The sequence below is a fragment of the Varanus komodoensis genome, unplaced genomic scaffold (assembly GCF_004798865.1).
Source record: "Varanus komodoensis strain SLA01 unplaced genomic scaffold, ASM479886v1 scaffold50, whole genome shotgun sequence".
In the NCBI taxonomy this organism is placed as follows: domain Eukaryota; kingdom Metazoa; phylum Chordata; class Lepidosauria; order Squamata; family Varanidae; genus Varanus; species Varanus komodoensis.
The window spans coordinates 3,428,709-3,449,386 of record NW_025336088.1 but is presented as its reverse complement, the minus strand read 5'-3'; the positions used below and the strand labels follow the sequence as shown (position 1 = coordinate 3,449,386).

Genomic DNA, 20,678 nt, shown 5'->3' with positions numbered 1-20,678 from the left:
CTGCTATTTGTGCACACTAACCAGAGGGAAGCCTTCCTGGGTGCTTGTGGTGAACAATTCAGCAGCATGGGGCATGGCAGGTGTTGTGGTTTTGATGCTGGTCTGCCTTGGAAGTTTATGCAGTCCAAGGGTGGTCATACCAGTACATAACTAGAAATTATTACATTCTAGTAAGTACTTCTACTTGGATGCTGTAGGCATTTAGTGTAGTGATTCTGAATAGATACAGCTTTGCATACACACACATTTGTACATGTGTGTACATATAGATATACATATGCAAGGGTGGGGAAAAGCCCTGTAGCACACCCCTGGTTGCTAAGGGGAGTTAATACTGAGCGCTCTGGGAGTATGTGCACAAAACTATAAGCCAGAGTTGCTTAACCTTCCTGGTTTACCTTGAACAAACAGCATGGTGGCACACACTGGTTACATGCCTTTATGAGAGCATATAAAACAAACTGGATCTAGAATGCTTTCTTTGATGCGTTCTTTGATGCAACTCTTTCTCTGAGTTCCTGGCTCATTCTTTACTGCAAATGTTCGACCCTGGAGCAACCGAAATAATTTTCCCTAAGCATATGCACAGTGTTTTATTTCCTGAATAAATGTCTACATTCTGCTTCACTGATCTGGATTATTGTCAGGGAGGGTGATTTTAAGGTCAAAGAGCCTGCTTTAAGGCAAGCTTGGGTCTTGAACCCCCTCACCTTTGGATGAGCAAAGCTTACTTGTCCATATATGAGTCATGGGGAAAGGGTGGGACGGACGGAACCCTGGAATTTCTGCAACATTAACTTCCCTTTATTGGCAAAAAAGAGTCCAGTATTTCATTTCACAACTTATTTAAGCTTGAATCTGACAGGCTTATCTTCTGTTGTGGAGAGTCCTGCATTCAGAGTTATTCTTGTCAACGAAAGAAGTTTTACATTTTCAGAAAACACCTGAAGGCTTCAGAATTCAGGTAAGTCAATGCTTACTTTTGGAAAGATACCAAGGTAATTTTCCCTACTCCTTCCAGTTCCTGTAGTTGCAGGTTTAGTTTTGGATTTTTTTAAAGAATGTGTGGAGTGGTACAATTTTATCATTGTTGTTTGAGATCATAGACATTCTTTTCTTTTAATGTTATATCTGAACCAATAGGTTTTGCAAGTTTCTGCATACTGCTGGCATTCTGCATTTCTAGCACAGTTAAAATATTTAAAAAACATAGCCTAAAGGTCAGCACAGCTTTGTATACGCAACAAACTTTGCAAAAACAGTTTGTTAGAGGCAGTAGAGAACTTAGCAGGGGCAGTGGGGTAAATGCCTCTCCCACAGTTAGGGCTCGGCTGCAACAGGGAGCGCTTTCAGCAATGCTTGTGAGTGACCGCAAAAAGCCACAAAAAGCTCATCCTCCCAAGTGTCTTTAGAGGGCAACGTCTAAAGGAGGCAGACATCTTGCCTGCTCATTAGACAGTGCAGAGTCCTGGACAGCGCAGGAAGCATTATCCTGACACTGAGCTGGCTTCGCTGCCCCTCAGTAGTCCTCATTCATCACATACTGATGCGATGTCTTCATATTCGTTACGTGATCTGGGGGATTACATCAAGAAGAAGAAAGAAGTCCTTAAAAATGGCACCAGAGCAGTTGTGGAGAGGGGAATGAGCTAATGCAGCCCTAAAACAGATGCATTGAAAGGGGGCCTTTAACCCCCTCCCAGAAGCACTGCTTTTGCCCAGAACATATAAATGATTAATGGTTCTTGTTGCTCTTCTAAAATGTTAATTTGTTGTTAGTGGCTCTGACTTCATCGGTAGGAGCATACTCTTAACTCATACTTCTCGTGGAGGTGAAGACGAGAAGCTGCATTTTTGTGCTCATCTCATAGGCATTGCAATGTGCCCTATCAAGAGGGGGGCTTGTACTTCTAAACTAATTCTGCATCTCTGGTGGCCCCCATTTCTCAGATTTCAGGAGAAGACTTGAAAGCTTACAAAGCTATTGAAATCCTGCAGCAGTGGTCCATTTACATCGGGTGGGTGGGTTGGGGAGAGGATTGGCATTGAATAAATGTAACAAGAGCCATTCAGAACTCATTCCCAGGCTATTCCTTCTCAATGTGAACAAACTTTTTGAAAATGTCCATAACTGTGCATTTCATCCTGGTGTTTTCTCCTGCTAACCTTGTTTCCCCATATAAACTAACACAACTTTCAGTTTTTATGGAACTCTGGCAGGAATGCAGTTACTGTCATTCATTTTCAGTGAAGCTGGTTTTTTTTTAAGGTTGCAAGTTGGAACTATGGAATTCACTTCCAGCAGATTTAGTGATAGCCATGAATTTGGATGGCTTTAGAAGGGGCTTGGAACAAGGGCATGGAGACAAAGACCATGAATGGCCACTAGTCCCGATGGCCGTATGTTGCCTGCAGTATCAGAGGCAGTCCACTTCTGTTCACCAGTCGCTGAGGATCATAGATGGGAGGGTGCTATTACACTCATGGCCTGTTCATGGGATGCTGTGAGCAACTGGTTGGCCACTGTGGGAACAGAATGCTGCGTGAGGTGGACCCCTGCACTTATTCAACATGGCTTTTCTTATGGAAACCTTGAGATTAGGAATCCTTTCCTTCCTGCTCCTCCCACTCACATACATATTTCCTGACCCCTTGGTGGACCTCTTCCATCTGCCAGAGAGCTGCGTGACAGGCAAAGACTCAGCACCGCAAGACTCTTCCAACGGTGGCTTCCCTGTAAATATGGATTTACTTCATACCTCTTGAATTTCTGTATGGGTATGAAAGCTGGCCAGTGAAGAAAGCTGACCAGAAGGGAACAGATATGTCTGAAACATGGTGCTGGAGAAGAGCTTTGAGAATTCTCTGGATTAACTGAGAGATGTACAAATGGCTCCTGGATCAAATCAAGCCTTCCTTGGAATGGACAAGGAATGACAAAACTGAGGCTGTCATACTTTGGCCACATCATGAGAAGGCAGAACTCCCTGGAGAAGACAATCGTGCTAGGGAAAATCGGGGGAAGAAGAAAAGGAGGACCAAATATGACACGGACTGACTCTATAAAGTAAGCCACAGCCCTGAATTTACAAAAGTAGAACAGGGCTCTCGTGGACTGGACATTTTGGATTGGACATTCAGAGGGTTGCCATAAGTTGGAGACAACTTGGCGGCACATTTCTACAATGGGCTGTGAGAGGCAAGCAAGCCATTCTGGAGAAAAAGCCTGGCAACCTTATTAGTATTTTGATGAGCCTTGCAATCCCTAAATAGGACAAGTGCCCTGCCCCTCATTCCATGTACAGAAGCCAACGGAGCTGAAGTTGAGCACGCTCTGTCCTCAGACAAGAGAAAATGGCCAGGAGCTCAGGCGAATGGCCGCTGCACAAATGCCCCCAGCCACCGTTTCAGGCCCCTGCCTTGCTTTGCCCAATGGTAGGGCCGGCTCTTAGGCTGGAGTCTTGGGCTTTGCCACAGAAGGCATTCACTGTGCATTTGTGATTCCTTGGTCACAGTTGTTTACAGATTCATTAAACAATGTTGAGATCTTCCAAATTTGTTTCTGGATTTTTCAGGGCACTCCCTCGATCCACTTGATCTCTAGGACACAGAAATTCCTTTAATAATTTCTCTTTTAGCATAAGAAGAGGGGAAATGAGTTATTAAACAACAAGGAGGAAAACAGTTCTCTGTCTTCTGAAGTACTGATGCTATTCTGAAGGTTGTGCAGCAGAAAAGCAGGAAAAGATCTCTTTGCATAGAGCTCAGATCATAATGCTGCCGCAAAACTGAAAGTAATGATTAACAGCACAATAAATGTCTCTTATAAGAAAATCCTTTACAAGCCTGGCTTACATGTGGCTTACATGCCTTCCCCCATTTTTGCTTTCCTTCTGACACACCTTTTGATTATATTATCATTATCACATTGCCTTTATATCCCACCTTTTTTCCTCTTGTGAGGAACTCAAGGCACCTCACATAGCTCCATTTTATCCTCACAACAACCCTGCGAGGTAGCTTAGGCTAAATATCCGTGACTGGCCCAAAGTCACCCAGTGAGCTTTATGGCGGAGTGGGCACTTAGCTTTCAGCTGCAACCAGCAACATAGGAAGGACTCACCTTAATTTTGTTGCCATTCCTCTCTCTTCCCTCACGAGCTTTCTCTCATCTTTCCCCAACTCTCCTTTGCATCTGACTTCTCCTTCTTGTCCTGTCACCACGTGTCTCCCTTCCTTCCTCACTCTCCAAACAAAAGCCCTTGTTACCTCCTTCCCCACCAAGTAAAGAGAAATTCCAGGATCACTTCATTGCAAGCAGGACAACAGCTCCTAAAAGGACAGCTAAACATGAACACGTTTTCCCCTCAGCAGGCCCAAGAGAGGAAGTGGTTGGCTTCTACTAAAATGAAAGGGAAGCCCTCTCCATTGCGCCAGACTCCGGAAGTCTTTGGAATGTCCCCATGGCTTATTCATGTTGGGAGATGGTTTATGCTGCACGTTTCATGCCTCTCCTCCTCCATCAATGGGACAAATGTTGTTTTTTTTCTTCCCCAAAGAGTTGGAAGACCCAACATTTCCAAACTGCACAAGCAACCTCTGACAGTTACTTATGACAGCAATTTCAGGACTGTCAACAAAACTTGAGCGCTCTGGGAAATTCACTCCGGAATCCAAAAGTTATGACATTGCATGGATAGTTTCCTTGTAAAGGGGCTGCAGGGGCTGCAGGTGTTTAATTGAAGTCTATCTGAACTATTTGGTAGCTTATACATGCAAAAATGAATGAATGAATGAATGAATGAATGAATGAATGAATGAATGAAGTGCTCCTTTTGAATTACATTTTCTGGAAGAGGTAAGGATTGTTTAACCAGTTCAATTGAACATCAGTTCTCAGGCTGATGTGTTGGACTATAACTCTTATCCACCCTAACCAGGCTGAGGAAAGCTGGTGTGGCTTCGCCCTGGGAATGTGCCACTTGAGACCAGCCTGAGATGTGAGAATCCCCAGGCAAAGCACTAACTGATGCCCCCGCTCCATCAGCTGCCACACACTCTCACACACATCAGTGGGCTTTACCACTGGCAGGGAGTTTGGTGCGGGAGCCACAGTCTGCAACCAGTAAGGTATTTCCCAGGATGCTGGGCACGGTGGGAGCTTTTAAATAGGAAATCGCATCTGAACCAACTTTCCTCACCAGATCAGCCAGCAGCCATGAGAATTGGCAGACAGGTGGACCAGGGCAGGCATCAGCACCAGGGGCCCCAGCACCTATTCGAAGGTGCCAGAAGCTGGCACTAGTCACACAGCAACTTGGGGTGGTGGATGTCCTGAGAATGTCCTGGCTGAAGTTACTGCAAATGTTTTCCATAGTCCCAAGCTTATTTTGGGGGTGGGAGGGGTGGGGGGGATGACATTTTACTGCATTTTACTAGGGGATAGCTTTGCCATGATCCAGGTGGGCTTTTATTTTCTTTTCATGCTGCCAATGAGATGCACGCATTCCTCGTGCTTCTCAGTTCTAAGGAACATGTTGGGCTTCAGAGCTATAGAAAATAACTCCAGCCCCATTCCTTCCTACAGGTTGCGAGCTGTCTTCTTGCAGATCCCGTTTTGTTTCTGTCTTATTTATCAGTCAGTGGGGGAACATGTTTAAGAGGCTAGCCAAGCAGCTTATTCAAGAACTGGACTCGGACCAGAAGCTGATTCCAATGACTAGCCTAAGGCACAGTGAAAGCTTCCAGCCTCTCTCTCTGGTGACGAAAGAGCAATCCAAGTTGCCTTGGCGTACCCCGAGGTATTCTCCAACCTCCTTCAAGCTGGCAGATGTACTCCAGGATGGAGCAGCAATGGAAATAGGTATGTAGTTCAGATTATTTCATAGACATCCAGTTTCTCCAGCAATGCAGGAGCCCTGTGGCCAAATGAGATTCCACATTGTCCCAGGTCTATCAAAGGAGAAAGGAGAACTTTTCCTTTTCAACAGCTATTAGGGGCAAGCCAGGAATGATATCCAGAAAGAAAGCGAAGGGCTTCTCTACATGAAGTGTAACCTGGCACTTTACTGAGTCTTTTCCCCCCTGTTTCTTTGTAAAGGAAGAATGTGGTTTTACATATCCCAGGGATTTTTCACTCTGCTTTTCTATATGTTCCTTTATGCAGAATATAACCTATTATTACTACTACTACTACTACTACTACTATTATTGTTGTTGTTGAGCAATAAGAGGGAGGTATAGACCCTTTATTATTCGCAGAGAATCCTTTCCCCCCAGGAAATAAAAAATAAAAGAGGAAATGTAGACATGGATGCAGTTTAATAATAAACAAAAGTGGTTTGGCCTTGTGTAGAAATCCTTGAAGAAAGAGTTAGCATGCAAATATGGCTTTATAATTAACAACAGTATTTTATTCATGTTATACATGCTTATTCTGGAAACTGCTCAGACAGCCCTATGGGCTGTGGGACAGTATACAAATATAATAAATACATAATAAATAAATGAGGTGGCGCTGTTCTATAGAGCAGATTTGAGAAAATACAGGAGGCCTTTGTAGCAATGAAGACCACCATCCAGGGACATACCAGACTTTTCTCAGTCAAAACAAAAATAAAGCCACTACATTGTCTGAAAAACTTGGGAGAAGCTCTGGAGGGTTCTAAATGCACAATCCATGCCTTATGTAGAGAAGCCCCATAAGCCAGACCAACTGTTTCTGCCATGAGTAGGCAAGGGAAGGACAGAGCTGGCCTTGCAAGTAGGCAAAGGAAGGCAGGTGCCTTGGGTAGTTGATTGTGAGAGTCATGAAAAGGCAGCAAATTTATCATCGTCACCAGCATCCTCATCAAGAACCAGACTGCTTTCCTACTTACTGCTAGGGTGGGTTATGCAACCATGTCTTTGGGCTTTTCTGGTCTCAGGTGAGATACCTCGGCTGGCTCTGGGTCTGACGCATTAGCATCAGGAGAAAATGGATGGCTGGCTGGATCTGGGAAGGAAGTCAGACCAGGCAGAGGTCAATTTGGGCATGAATGAAGAGTCCTGTAGGGACTAAGAAGAGCTCTGTATGGACCAAGAAAGGGGCTTCTGGTGGTCAATCAGACCTTGAGTGGCATGAAGAGAGTGAGCACTGAGAATCTTTCATATTGGCATAATATTAGACCCACAGCCACCTAACAAAATTGGCATCGGAAATTCAGGGGGAAAGTCCAGCAGAATAGAATTAAGAGGTTTGAATATTTTGACCAAGCTATAGATTGGTTGCTTTGGCCATGCTGTGGTTTCTTAGATCCAGTACAAATTGAGGATTCCATTCCTGGTTTGCGGACAACTCGTTTGTAAGAACCATATTTTGCCTGATTCAGAAATCATGATAATTGGGCTTATCTTGCACCAAGGAGGAAGAATCAAAGTGCAGAGGAAAGATTGCATAAACCTGAGGTCCCAGTAGGTTTGGTCATGATGTCTGGACTAGTCCAATGTGCTTTGAGCATTAGCCAGCTTGGAGTGGTGGCAAGAGTGATGGACTGGGGACCCATGAGCTCCAGGTTCAAGCCTGCCCTTGGCCATGGAGCTCACTGGAACCAGTCATGGACTCTCAGCCTAACCAGAGAGGCTGCCTATGCAAGCTGCCTTTGAGGAAGAAAAAAGCTGAGATATACAGATAATGTAACAACAACAATAATAATGATTTTTCTTTTGCTGTGAATTGTTCCAGAGCTGAAACACTCAGAACCACTCCTGTTTTCCACAAATACAAGCCACAAATCTGGAGCGAGCATGGCCCTTACAGTAAAGTCTACAGAAGTGGACATTGGTGGCTTGGCTGGTGGTTGCTTGTCTGCCTCTCCGTTATATGTGAAGAAGACCTACGTGGACACAAGAGACCTGTGGTGAGCATGGCTTTGCTGCAAAGAGAAGGAAGGACGGCAGCTAGTCAGGCTGGCTGGATCTTTTGCATAACTTAAAGGCAACGTGGTGTTTCCTTTGATTTATGCAAATGTATGTATCTTGGTGTTTCCTAGTCCCACGTCTACCATACCACACGGCAAAAGGAGGCAGCAGATTTTGGGTGCTATTCAAAGCTGGAGCGTGGGATGGGCCAACTGTTTTTTACTGAGATGGTGTCATATACAAGTTCTGTTTGCAAGTTGCAGGGAAATGAACAGGAGCTCCGGAAGGCTCATAAGGCTCCCATTCATATCACTGGAGTGTGTACAGGAGAACACCCTGGTTCATAGTCCCCATTGTCCATTAATGGGAGAGGACCGTGCCATTTCATCCACCAACGTATCTTCTGCTGTGTCCTGAAGGGGAAACTTGGACCAGGTGCACATATTGCCTTTAAGGGACGTTTGCCCACCATTATTGCACCAGGTTCCCTCCAGGCGGAGGGCACAGGGAGAGCCAGGGGCATGAGCCAGCAAAGCTGGCTCAAGCCTTCTTGCTGTCCAGAAGGCTTGAGCCACAGCTCCCTCCCGTCACAACATCCCACGCCTAAGCTTGCTCAAGTCATTTTGACACCTGTGGCAGAAAATCCCAAGCACTTCTCCCCCTTCCTAACAGTAAAAAGTTTGCAATTATTGCTAGTAAGATAACTAAGAATTTGCTGCCTTCTCAGGACACCCACAATCAGCTGCCTGAAGCAGCCGCTTCGCTCTGTCTTGTGGTACAGCTGGTCCTGTCAATAAGAGCCTGCTGCTTCTTCAGAGGGCAGCCGACTGTCGAGGTCTGCTTGGTCGTCCTAGCTCCCATTGGGGCAGCCTTTGCCTGGCGAGCCTTCCAGAAGCTGCAAACGAATATCAGATGTTCCCTTGGGGAAAGCATTCCTCCACTTCCAACAGTGTCCACTAGAGGATAGACAAAGCCCAGAAAAGCGAAGCAGGCCTCCTCCAGACTAGTCTGTGTTCTGCCTGCTGCCTCACCTTTTGCTCGCCGGCTCTCATCAAAGGAGGGAAACTGAGACATCTGCCTCTCCCAACTCCAGCTTTCCGGCTCCCAGCTTTCCTCCTTGCCTGCGTGGCTTCTGAAGGCTCACCATCACCGTCTGCTTTCAGTTGCTAGGAGGGGAGCAGCAGCAGCAGCAGCAGCGATGGGGTGCTGGAGGAGGGAGCCGTGTGTGCCCCACAGTCACCCACTCCCCTCAGCTAGTCTGCTGCCCTCAGGGGGAGTGGAGGAAGCTGCCTTGTCACCCATGTTGAAGTGCGATCAGCTTCTGTATGTGGAATGGGTGGGTAGGTGGGCATAGCTCCACCTTTGCCTCATGGGTCCACCAGCCTGGGAGGACCCTCTGCCCCTTGGGACCTTTCGTGGTGCGTGCCTGAGTGGCCTAGCACAGGGAGCACTGGAGCACAGACCCTGGACTTCCCAGGGAGAGCTTCAGCAGCTCTCCTGGGTCAAGGGCCAAACTAGCCTGTTGCCCTTCAGACGTTCTCCAGGGGCCGTAGGACTGCAGCCGTGTGACACTCCTCTGTATCGTTTTTAGGACGAATGAGATGCCCCTCAGCATTCCTCCACATGTCAGCCCTAAGCTCCCTTTGTATGTCGTGACTGAAGTTTTTAAGATAACGAAGTCGCTTCTGATCGAAGAGACTGTCCAGCTAGGAGGCAAAGGACAGGTTTCTGTCTCATCGATATTTAAGATAAAGGTTTGTTTATGGCCTTTGGCTTGGCCCCTTTTCTCCTCTCTCTCCTCCTCTTGCTCAAAAGGATAATGAATTAATCAGCTAACTAAAGTGGCATATTTATGCCATGCCAGAACCTTTGCAGAGCTGTTCCCTTGGCAGGCTTGTTCCATGGGCTACTCGTGGCACATGGCAGGGGACAGCCTCTGCCTGATCCTTGGGCCGGGGCAAGGCACCCTTTGCTCTGCAGCTAGAGGGAAACCAACTTTGGAGCACAACCATTGAGATGATGCATTGAGGGTTGCTCTCCCAGTGATTGTACACACCAGGCTCTGAGACTTACAAGCATCTTATGCAAGGCAGGAGGAGTGGTGGGAGCGATTCTCGTGTTCCTGTCCTCCCTCCTAGCAGTTTTGGCTAGACAGGCTTTTTGGAAAGGGATAGCTCATACCCTGCCACTTTGCTCTCCTCCCTCTCTGCCCACAAAACTCCACATTTCGCCCACTTTCGGGCTGAGCTCCTGACCTCTGCAGCCAGAAAGAACCTTGCCAGGTGCAGCAGGCAGATGTGGTCAGTTCTCCAATTCCCTTCTCTGGAACTCAGCCTGGAACATAAACTTGGAACATAGAGAGGGGGATCTGAGCTATCCTGTGGCAACCCTAGAATTGTTCCCCTAAGTGAGGAATAGCACAGTGGAGCATCCCTGCCAGTTACAAAGGAAGGAGAAATAAGCTAAAGCAAAGACATGGGGATTTTTAAAGCAGAGCTTCAACGGTTGGGTGGTATGTAAATGTCACAGTATGCAGCAGAAAGTGGATGTGCAGGAAGGAGGCATTTTGGAAAGGCAGGTGCTGCAAAAAGCAATTACATCCAACCAACAAACTGCACAAATGAACAGCCTGTTTACTGCAAAGTAAGCATGATAAAGGCAGAAGGAAGAGGAGCAGGGCTGACTCTTCAGCAGGAAGAGGGCACAACGAACTGCTCAGTGGGAAGTGGGGTCCGTTTGGTTGCTTTGGAGATTAGGAGCGATGTATTTGGGGAAGATCTAGCAAGATTTAAGACTGCCCACTCCTGGAGGGCAGAACCTTTTACAGTCTCTGCTCCTATCTGCAGGGCCTGAACATGAGAGTGAGAAAGAAGTCCATGCTGGTTCCTGAAGGCACCGTGATTGCTTATGCAGTTGAGAAGCTGCCGACCGAAGAGAAAGACCAGGGTGAGTGAAAACAGTTGTGTGTGCACATTGGAATGGTTGCAGCTTTCACAAGGGATGCAGGAATTCCTAGGGGACAGTTCCAAGCACCCAGAGATTGGACACAGATGCTATAGTTGAAAACAGAAACGTGATTAAGCTTCTCTCCCTAATGTCTGGGACAGTTTCTCTGTGTGAAGAGTTTAAGCTGGCAGCTTATTGAGGCTTCTTCCATTTTCATTTCAGGAGAAAAGTGTCATTTCCACCTGTTTTTCCCTAAAGTTTGTCTTTCTTTGCCTTTCTATATAGTCCATTAACCAACCGCAAAATGGTGCTGCAGAATAGTGAATTTATACAAGGCTTTCAATTTTTTCCAGCTTGTTCTGGTTTGAATTCTAATGCTACACTTTTCTTGCTCTAAAATAAAAGAGCAGCAAAAATAGCTGGAAAGCATGACAGCGCTTCTGTGGGGTACCAGTATCCTAAAGGTCCCACAAGTCTCCATGAGTGAGAGATCATGACTGCATAATAAATGCCTTCTGTAAGAAAGCCCTAAACCTCTCCCAACTGATACAAAGAACTTTCTTTGTCTGTGTGGTCTTTGCTGGTCAAACATCGACGGCATTTGATTTAAGCCAGGACTTATCACCAGTAGCTACTTGGGAATGCTAGTCTCCAACCCTGGGTCATGCAATGCCATCAAAAGCAGAATGTCTGTGTACATATTTTGCCATCCTTTGTGTGCATTTGACATCCGAGGAAAGATCTTCAGGCAGACTTAAGCACCAATACTTCACTTTTTAAAAATATTACACTCTGACTTTGCACTGGGGTGCATTTAGCAGCAAGAAACATTTGAGGCTTATGGACCCTCCAAACAATCCCTTAAGGCACCCTTCCCAACCTTGTGACTTCCAGGCATGTTTAGACTGCAGCACCCAGAATTCCCAGTCAATGGCTTTGCTGGATGGGAATTCTGGGAGATGTAGTCCAAAAGCCTCTGAAGACCACCAGGTTGGGGCAGGCTGCCTTGAGGAAACTAGCTCAAGACCAGCTTACATATTGGGGTGGGGCATAGTCTGTATTACTTCAAAATGTAGTAAGCCAGTCCTGCCATGTTCAGAGCCCTCCTGTTCCTTCTGCTGCGTGGAACCCTGAACATCTGCCCCAAAGTCCTGCTGTGATGATTAGCCCCAGTCAAAGGATCTCAACTGGCAGGGCTTCAAAAAATATGGTGATCCACCAGGCAGAACAGGTGGAATGACTGCCTGACTTGATACATGGAGGGTATTTTCAGTTACTCTGTATGCCCACTAGTGCGTAACAATGCACTAGTTGCTGCATTTTCTCCAGCATTTTATTTCTAAGCATTCAAAGCATTTATTTGCCTATTTCCCACCACAAGGCTTTCCTGGAAGGTGAGGGCACAAAATGGAATGATCATAGGCTTCTCTATGCGATCCATTGTCTTCCCTCACTCATGGACGTTTATGGGTCCTTTTCACAAGAGAGCCTTTCTCCAGGGCCTCTGGTGCTTTTCTGCCATTTTCACAGCTTTTTTTTAGAGCGAGCAAAGTCAGCTATTAAAATTCAAATGAGAACACAAGCCTCTTGTAGAACTACAGTTCTTCAATACTGCAGACACTTGTAGAAAGGAAAGGAAAGGAAAGGAAAGGAAAGGAAAGGAAAGGAAAGGAAAGGAAAACCTTGAAAAAGATGTGTTTTTCCTCCTGCAATGAAAACTAGAAAAGACACTTCAGAGAACAATGAGTTAAATCCCTCCTGTAGATAATCCCTCACTCCAAACAAAACCCGACAATCTGAAAGCAATCACCTGAAGTGCATGAAGTGGGCGGGGATGGATCGGTGACATGAGAAAACCACCCAAACTGTATGTGGAACTGTGCCACACAGTGACCTCTGCAGCCCCTTGGCTGCAGCTAAGTGCTCCAAACCCCAGTTACCCCAGCCCTAAGTCCTCTTCTCTGTTTAAAAGACATGCAGTCCCAGCTTTCTTTCCTCTTTGCTTCTTGTTTCCTCTTCAGCTTTTCTCTGCCCAAGCTTTGAAAGAAAACTGGATCCTCTGCTCAGTTATGATGGCAGGATTAACATTATAGCTTGTTCTAATTTGCACAGAATATACACAGAAAACATAGTACTCGATAGGATAATGAAAGGCAAAAAGAAAAAAAGACAGGACTTTGCCCTGAGATGATGATGGTGGTGGTGGTGATGGTGGTGGCAATGATGATGATGGTTATTATTATTGCATTTGATTTATACTTTTCATTTTTTGCTCTGGCAAGGAGCACAAGGCAGAATTCATTATCCTCCTCTCTGTTTTATCCTCACAACAGCCCTGTACGGTAGATGGGGTTGAGAGTCAGCAACTGGCCCCAAAGCACTAAGCCAACTTCACTGCTAAATGGGAACTAGAACCCTGCTCTCTCAAGTCCCAGTCTGACCATTACACTACACTGGTTCTTAAAATCCAAATTTCAACAACAGGAGAGACACCAAGGAGGTGGGCAGAAGGGAAGGGTGAAGGTGTCAAGGTATCATGGGTGACATTACTTCCAACAAGGATAAAAGTGTTGAGCTGCTGCAGTAATAACAGCAGGAAGCCTTGTGGCACCCCAAAGACTAATAGCTGTATTTCGGCATTAGCTTTCATGTGCTGAGGCCTGTATTTCAAGATCTGGGGAAGTTGGTTCTAGACTGTGAGACTGTCTTAGGATGCAGCCTATGCTCCGTGGCCTCGATAGACACACATCTCTGAAACTGGAGGCTTACATGTGCTCCATTCCTGGAACAAGAGACAGCAGTGACTGTTTCTTCCATTCTTCATGGGTGTGCCATCTAGACAGCCATTTGCAGACATCTAGATAACGTGCCAGGTGGGGAGGGAAAGAGGCTGGACCACTGATGGGAACCAGCAGGCATCTGCCTCCCCCCGCTTCCTGCTCCACAGTCCATCTTCCCACCCCCAAGCCCCTGTTGCAGCCTTGCAGTTCTTTCCACACTGGCTGTGAATGGGGGGAAATGGTGCAGGCTCAGCATTCAAAGTCCTAGCTCTGAGGTTGCAGGACCTCAGAACTTAAGCTCCAAAGAATTGCATGATTTTGAGTGATGCTGGGAGGCCATAGACTTGCATGCTTGGTTTTTCAGGATGCTTCAGACAAGTTAGTGGGCTTCAGACATGGAGACTTGACAAGAGCTATAATGGGTGCCTTTAACACCAAGAACTGGTGTTAACCTCACAATATTTCCCTGGTCTTTCATAAGTGCACAAAAGAGCAAATTCTGCTGTCCAGTATGTGTGGGTTGGTCTTGTCAATTTTCTGATGCATTTCAGCTTTTAATGAGAACACCCAAGTGGACTAAGTAACGTACAAGGACACTTTCAAGGCGAGACTATTTATAAGCTAATTTGCACTGTACGTGAGCTCTCCTTGTCAGCTTCCTTGTATGCTGCTTACTCCACTTTGGTGCTCCCTTTGACAGCTGGAACATCGAAGAAAATTGACAGGGCACAACTACATATACCAGAGAGCCAAATCTGTGCTCTTGAGTACTTGCAAATGACCGGAGGGGGATCATGAACCCATTTGTGCAAATTTCAGGAGCCGCTCAAGAAGAAACTTTAAAATCCTATTTGCCCAAATTATCATTTGTGTAAATGGCAGGATCCAGGAAAAAGGGAACAAAACTTTTTTGGAATCGGGAAAAAACTCTGCTACACTCCACTGCTGCTTACCAGAATGGAAACTCTGCAGAACCTTGTCAGGCCCCAGCGGAACGGAAGTCCCATCATTGCTCATCCCTAAGCATAGCAGCCACCACTTAGGTACTTTGGCCTCAGTGTTGTTAACCAACAATTTACTACTACCGTCATTGCTACTACTACTGTCTGCCTCTGTCAAATTTCCAAATTTTGGGCAAGAATGGATCATAGGCTCTCCTCTGAAGATGGGTGCTTGCGTGGGGAAAACTCCATTTTTTAACAACTGCAATTCTGCCAAAATAAAGGGGTTTGTGGTAACTGCTGGGTACTAAGCATATGTGTTCCCCGCATTCTTTCAAACAGGGAACACCTGCTTCAGCTTGATCTCAAGCTAATGTTTCTTTTTCTCTTCTCCCTTTAGCACTTCAGGATGATCTGGGCTACTCAGTCACAGGCAAGTGAAGCTCTATTGGCACTCCTGATTTTATTCTTGGATAATGTCTCCCTCAGTCATACAAATCTTTCCCTGGGGGTGAAGTGCCAGTCCAGTGACAGGTCCCTCCTGTGTGACTGCTTGGATAATGCCTTAGGGCTGGGTATGTGTGTGGGGGTGATAGTGCTAGGAAGCATCACCCGGGTTTCTGGGGTGTGTAGATGAAAGAAAGATTGATTGCAAGATGTATTATCTTTATATCCCACCTTTCTCCCATTGTGGAACTCAGGGTTCCCCGGTGGTCTCCCCTCCAAGCTCAGGCCAGCCCCAGACCTGCTTAGCTTCAACATGGTGGATGCTTTACATGCCTTCAAACCGTACTCTGGGCTATTTTTATATACTATTTGTGAAATACTATTTGTGGATCTCCTGCATCATATTTAGTTTTGGCCTTCTGCAGCTCACTGCCACCCATATCACCGAGAGGCTTTGAGAAGGCCATTTATACTAGGGGCATATTGCCCTACTGGCATTCAGTCACAAGACAACATTTCGCACCTGCAATGCAGAACCTTCTACGCACTAAGCTCCCCATAGTTCAGCCTGTGTAATCCCAGGCAGTGATGAGCCCCAAGTAGAGGGCCTTGGCGCACACAGAGCTGCCACGCTCCCCTTGCCGTCTGTGGGCTTAGCCCAGCAAGCAGCTGCCCTCGCCCTTGCGGAGCACGTGCATGTCAATGCCAGGCTTTCACCAACGCTCCTTCCTTTGCATCTGAAGCTGGTTATCACAGAAAGTGTGATACGGCTTTCTGAAGCAAGCTGAATGACGGCAGAGGGATGGGTTGCAGGCACGCTGCAGCTGGACTGTACAGAGCACAGAGGGCGGCTTATTTGAATTCCTTCCACCCCAATTTAGACATGTTCAAGAGAAAAGAAAAACCCTTCCCTGCAAATGGAAAAGCTGGCTTGTCAAGGAGAAGGATGCTGCTTTCCTGTGTGGAGGGGAGGAAGGCAGATCCTTCTGCGGCCTCCACCCTCAGGCAGAAGAGATACTATTCTGCAAGCGATGTGTCGTGTACACTACTTCTTGCTGTCCCCTGTCCCCCCACAGCTCAACAAGCAGCGTGGGTGAGGCAAGGATGACCATGCGCTCTGTGTATTTTTTAAAGTGTGCTAGAAATGCTGGTGCTAATAACCTTTGCCAACAACCTTTAGCTGTCCAGCAAGTGAAAGATGCCATTCAAAAAGTCTATGATCCTCTGATGGACCTGAGCCAGGCCTTGAAGAGGCATCTTCTAGAACCCTTTGGTGTTGTCCTGCAGGACAGAGATGTTGTCTGCACTGTTCAGTTGGTGGTATGTCCCTTTTCTCAGCTGCTCAACACCTTGTACTTGAAGCTTTTTGATTGTCCCTGAGCCTCTGTTTCTCCACCTCCCCTTCCCCTTTTGTTCATTAGTGCCATCACCCCTTTAATTACTGGCTCTATACATGGAGATCTACACGTTTCTGGATCTACACATGCAATGGAATGAAGTGGGAGAATTCTAAGGTGGCACCATAGTGGACTCTGGGTAGGTTGAGGGGACAGAACCATTTTTGAATGCTCTCCATTAAAACTCTGTGAGTACATAAGAAGCCACATGAGAGTGAGAAAGACTACCTAGCCCAGGTCTCCCAAGTTCTGATAGGGTTTCTCCAGCACTTGCTATCTGATATGTCTTTTAAACTAGCAATGCCAGGAAACAAATTTGGGACATTCTGCAAAGCAAATTCTAGATGATCTATCTCCCTCTTGTGCTGACTGGGTTTTTGATTTTTCAGAGTCATCTTTTTTTCTTTGTCTTTTAAACAAATGGAAGCATTCTTCTATTCAATCCCCCCACCCCTGCAAGAAGTGAAGGAATCACATTTTCTGCTAGCCTGGTACTCTACAAGTTCATTCTGTTGCATGTGCAGAATCAGCCTGAGTTTCCCTGAATCCAAGTTAATTGCATTTAGAATGCTTATTTCAGGAAGCCAATGCTGGCCAAAGCTGTATACCTCTTCCTATCTTCCTGTTTTCCTTCCTTCCTTCCTCTCTGCCCCAAGGCTCTGAACTTGCTCCAACATATATTTTCCCAGCTGAATCTAGCCGTGGTGTTTATGTTCCTAGAAACCCTTGAGTGATTATTAGCAGAAACATTATCTAAGAATATTAATCAAAATAATTAAAAACATAGGCGCTGAGGGCTGCGCTATGTATGGCAGGTATCAATTTTGCCCTATTGATTGACTGGTCTAATTTTCTTCCCATCAGCTGGAGCTTTCCATGGCAGGCGAAAGTATTGATAGGTCCATGTTGGAGTCACTGGATGAGGAATTCCAGCCTCTAGTGGAGATGCTGCTGTCCCTTTTAGGGATTTTCCAGGTCACTGGGAGAGAAGAACACCAAGCTCTTTGGGGATCAATGTATTTCCTTTGCTCTTCTTTAGAAGGTAAGGAAAGCCCTATCAGTTGTGTACAAGACATAACAACTGTGAGAGAAGAGTCAAGGGAGGCCTAAAAACTCAGGGTAAACAGCTGGGGAATGGAGGCATGGCAGAATTCCAGCCACAAAGCAAGTGCAGGACCAGAGCAGAAAGTGTAGTCGTGGCTGATCCAATCACAGAGGCCAATGGGGCAGCTGGCTGGATGTCCACAGCTGGATTGATGAGGGATTGCTTGGTTACCACTTTCTAACACCTAAATGCATCTTCGCTTGGAAATACCTGTGAATGAGGTAATCATTAAACCATCATTTAGGTGGACCTTCTGGGACATAACATGCCTGATAGTATTTTAGCTCATGCATTGTCAGTACAAAGTAACATAGTATTATTCCTATTTTGCAGATGGGAGAAACTGAGGCAGAAAAAGCAATAAGGCCCAATTAGTGCACTGTACTAAGGCCAGTGATGACAGAACATGCTGGAGGGCACAGTGAGTCATGCGCTTCCCCAGTGTGAGCTCATATATAAACCACTCGCATGCAAGTTATCCTCCCACCAAACGGTGTGTGTGTCATGGAGGGGTGGGGGTTGCATGCACTGGGCTGCCACATAATCGGAAGCTCACACAGAAGGCCAAGTTCACACCTGCGTGTTGGAAGGCCTTGTGGTGTTTCTCCAGCATGGATGTTGTTCTGTTTAGAGTTCTGCCTCCAGCTGAATATATGAACTTGAGCAGCAGCTCCAACAACTGATCTGGGCATTCACTGGAACATTCGTTTTCCCAGGTTCCAAGTGCAATGAAGGTTCTATCCATGTTGTCTTTGAAGAAAACCACACTGGATGGATCACATTGCCAGATGTCCCTGAGAGCTGGTCTATGCAAGGCTTTCATTGTGCTCTTAGAGTTGTTTCTAAGTGCTTTATGTGATATCCTGATCCATCAGGTTCACTTCTATTTTTTAAGAACATTCTTTTGGGTTTTTGGAGCAGGAAAAAATAAGCTATTATTTGAGATAATGGAAGACCTGTCATTTTCCTATGTGTGTTTTTGAATGGCTCTGCACAGCTTCACCTAAAGATTATGGAGCAGGAAATAAGCTCTTTGTGCAGAGCTTGGACCACAGGGATCTGACAATTGACAGCCTTGTGTAAAAAAGCTCTGATCACTCCAGGTATGCTATCAGTTGACTAAATGTCTCTTTTCTTGGGAATTGTGTTTACAGAACTGGACTACAAGATGCTGCCCCTGTTGGAGGCAATCTTAGAGAAGAAAGACATAGCCAAACAGTTAGAAATGGTAAGTCCCTTACAGCATCCTGTCTTCTGTATGAGTAGAAAGCATTCATTATAGCAGAATGCTTGTTGCTTATGGGCAGAATCCTGGGGCCTCCCAATAAGATTCAGGTGGTCGTAGGATTTTTCAGAGTCCCAGCATGAAACTCCCCACTCTTGATGGCCTTGGGCCAACCACATTCTCTTAGTTTAACCAACCTCATCAGGCTGTGGTGAGGATAAAAGATTGACCAAGGGACATACTCGAGGTGTGCCTCCATGAGTTCCTTCAAGGAAAGCTGGGATAGAAATGTAAGAAGTCAAGAAAAGAAACCCAGAGAGCACTGCCCCCAAAATGTCTCAGATCATTCAGATCCTTCCCAGAAGACATTTTCAGCATTGCCCCTAAGCTGAGGAATGGTTTGCCAGGAGAGATGGATCTGATTTCCCAAATTTCCAGCTTGAAGAGGGAGTTAAAAATGCATCTCTTCCGACAGGCTTTCCTGGATTAGTTCTCATGTTGGTTTTATTTAATATGTCTTAGTCAATGTTATTCACTGGGAACGGAGCAGCATATATGTGTTAGAAGCCTCTAAGTGGAGGGTGGGAGTGCTGGAATTGTGTGTGTGCTCTGGCAAGGAGAAGCAGTGGCCAGAGAAAGGGTTAACCACCCACCCACCGCTTTCCCTATTTCAAGGCAACCCATAAAAATTCTTTTCCATCATTATATGAGTCAGTCCCCACTGTAAAGGCTGCTTCCTTAGGCAATCCATGGAAATTCAGCATCTCTAGGGCCCTGGGATTGTGAATACCCAGCCTTAGCTAGAATTGTTCATATGCCAAAGAAAATGGATGGTATGTGTAAAGCCTCTCCCTCCCTCCTATTTTCATTTTTTATATCAAAAGATGAATGGCATTTTGGAGTGGATTCTTTCTGGTGATGAAGGTAGCCATTTCACTATTCCATCTGATTCCCGAACGGATGAAGAAGATGATCTAACCAAAGAGCTTCTGCAAACTTGTGGACTGGATTTAGAAACTGGGAAAGACTCCATCACTTGCCTCTGGAACAAGGATGCATTTTCAGGACTGGCTGCTCTGTATTCCAGCTTGTACGCCCTGTGGGTTCTAAGTGGATGAAGATAAAACAGACTCCAAACAGATGACACTTTTTCCTGTTGCAAGGTGTCTGCTGGCACATGGACTAGGTTGTCATGACCTGCACAGTGCTTTCACCTTTTTAAGCCCATTCAGTCGCTTAGAGGCTGATGCTTCCTGCTTCCCCATTGGTGGAACAGAACTTGGGAAGTAGGAAGTGGTTTGCATCACATGGTGGATACTTAGTTGCTTAGGAGGTGCTTCCCATCTTGGTTGCCTCCTAGTTTTTGTAGTTTCTTCTCCTCTGCAACTTCTTTGTGAATTGGCATTCATGTAACCCAGATGCCTGGCCTAGATTCCAAGACAGATGATAAAATCTTAACTGTTCTGGAATCTCCACTGCTCTAGGCTGTTTAGTTGTATATAAATATTGTAAATACATAAATAAAATAATCATATGCAAAATCCTTGAAAACATGTTTGGATAAAGTTCTTCTTCTTGGCCAACATTAGAAGGAGGGATGTTCATCCATGGGCCAAGTGTAAATGGAGGCTACCTCAATGGGGAATTCTGCTTAAACGTGCACAGCACAACTTGGCTGCCAGATGTCCTGGACTTGTAAGAATGGATGTAAAAAAGAAGTAATCATGATGGTTCACTAAAGTGAAAAAGGACTCATTTTCCTGCACTCTGGTGCAGAAATAGTCAAGACTTTGGCTGCTCTAGTCTGTATTGTGTAATGTTCCTTTTCAAGAGAATTGTTTTAAGAATACAGCTATTCGTACCCCTCAAACACGCAAAGCTAAGGATAGCTGAAATCCTCTATTATTGAGAGTATCAGCAGCTTTACCTGGCACTGTC

At 45.8% G+C, this 20,678-nt stretch overlaps 1 protein-coding gene across 1 annotated transcript; it reads left to right on the top strand.

Annotated features, from left to right (window-relative positions):
• The first annotated feature begins 906 nt into the window (after window positions 1–906).
• Window positions 907–20,220, top strand: LOC123031791 (gasdermin-D-like). The gene is given in 11 exon segments (XM_044447114.1): window positions 907–964; window positions 5,588–5,863; window positions 7,724–7,898; window positions 9,491–9,653; window positions 10,746–10,861; window positions 12,892–12,920; window positions 14,967–14,999; window positions 16,194–16,333; window positions 17,275–17,452; window positions 18,670–18,743; window positions 19,625–20,220. Coding segments are annotated over 10 exon segments (1,353 nt in total). The 5' UTR covers window positions 907–964; window positions 5,588–5,652; the 3' UTR covers window positions 19,859–20,220.
• Window positions 20,221–20,678: the final 458 nt, after the last annotated feature.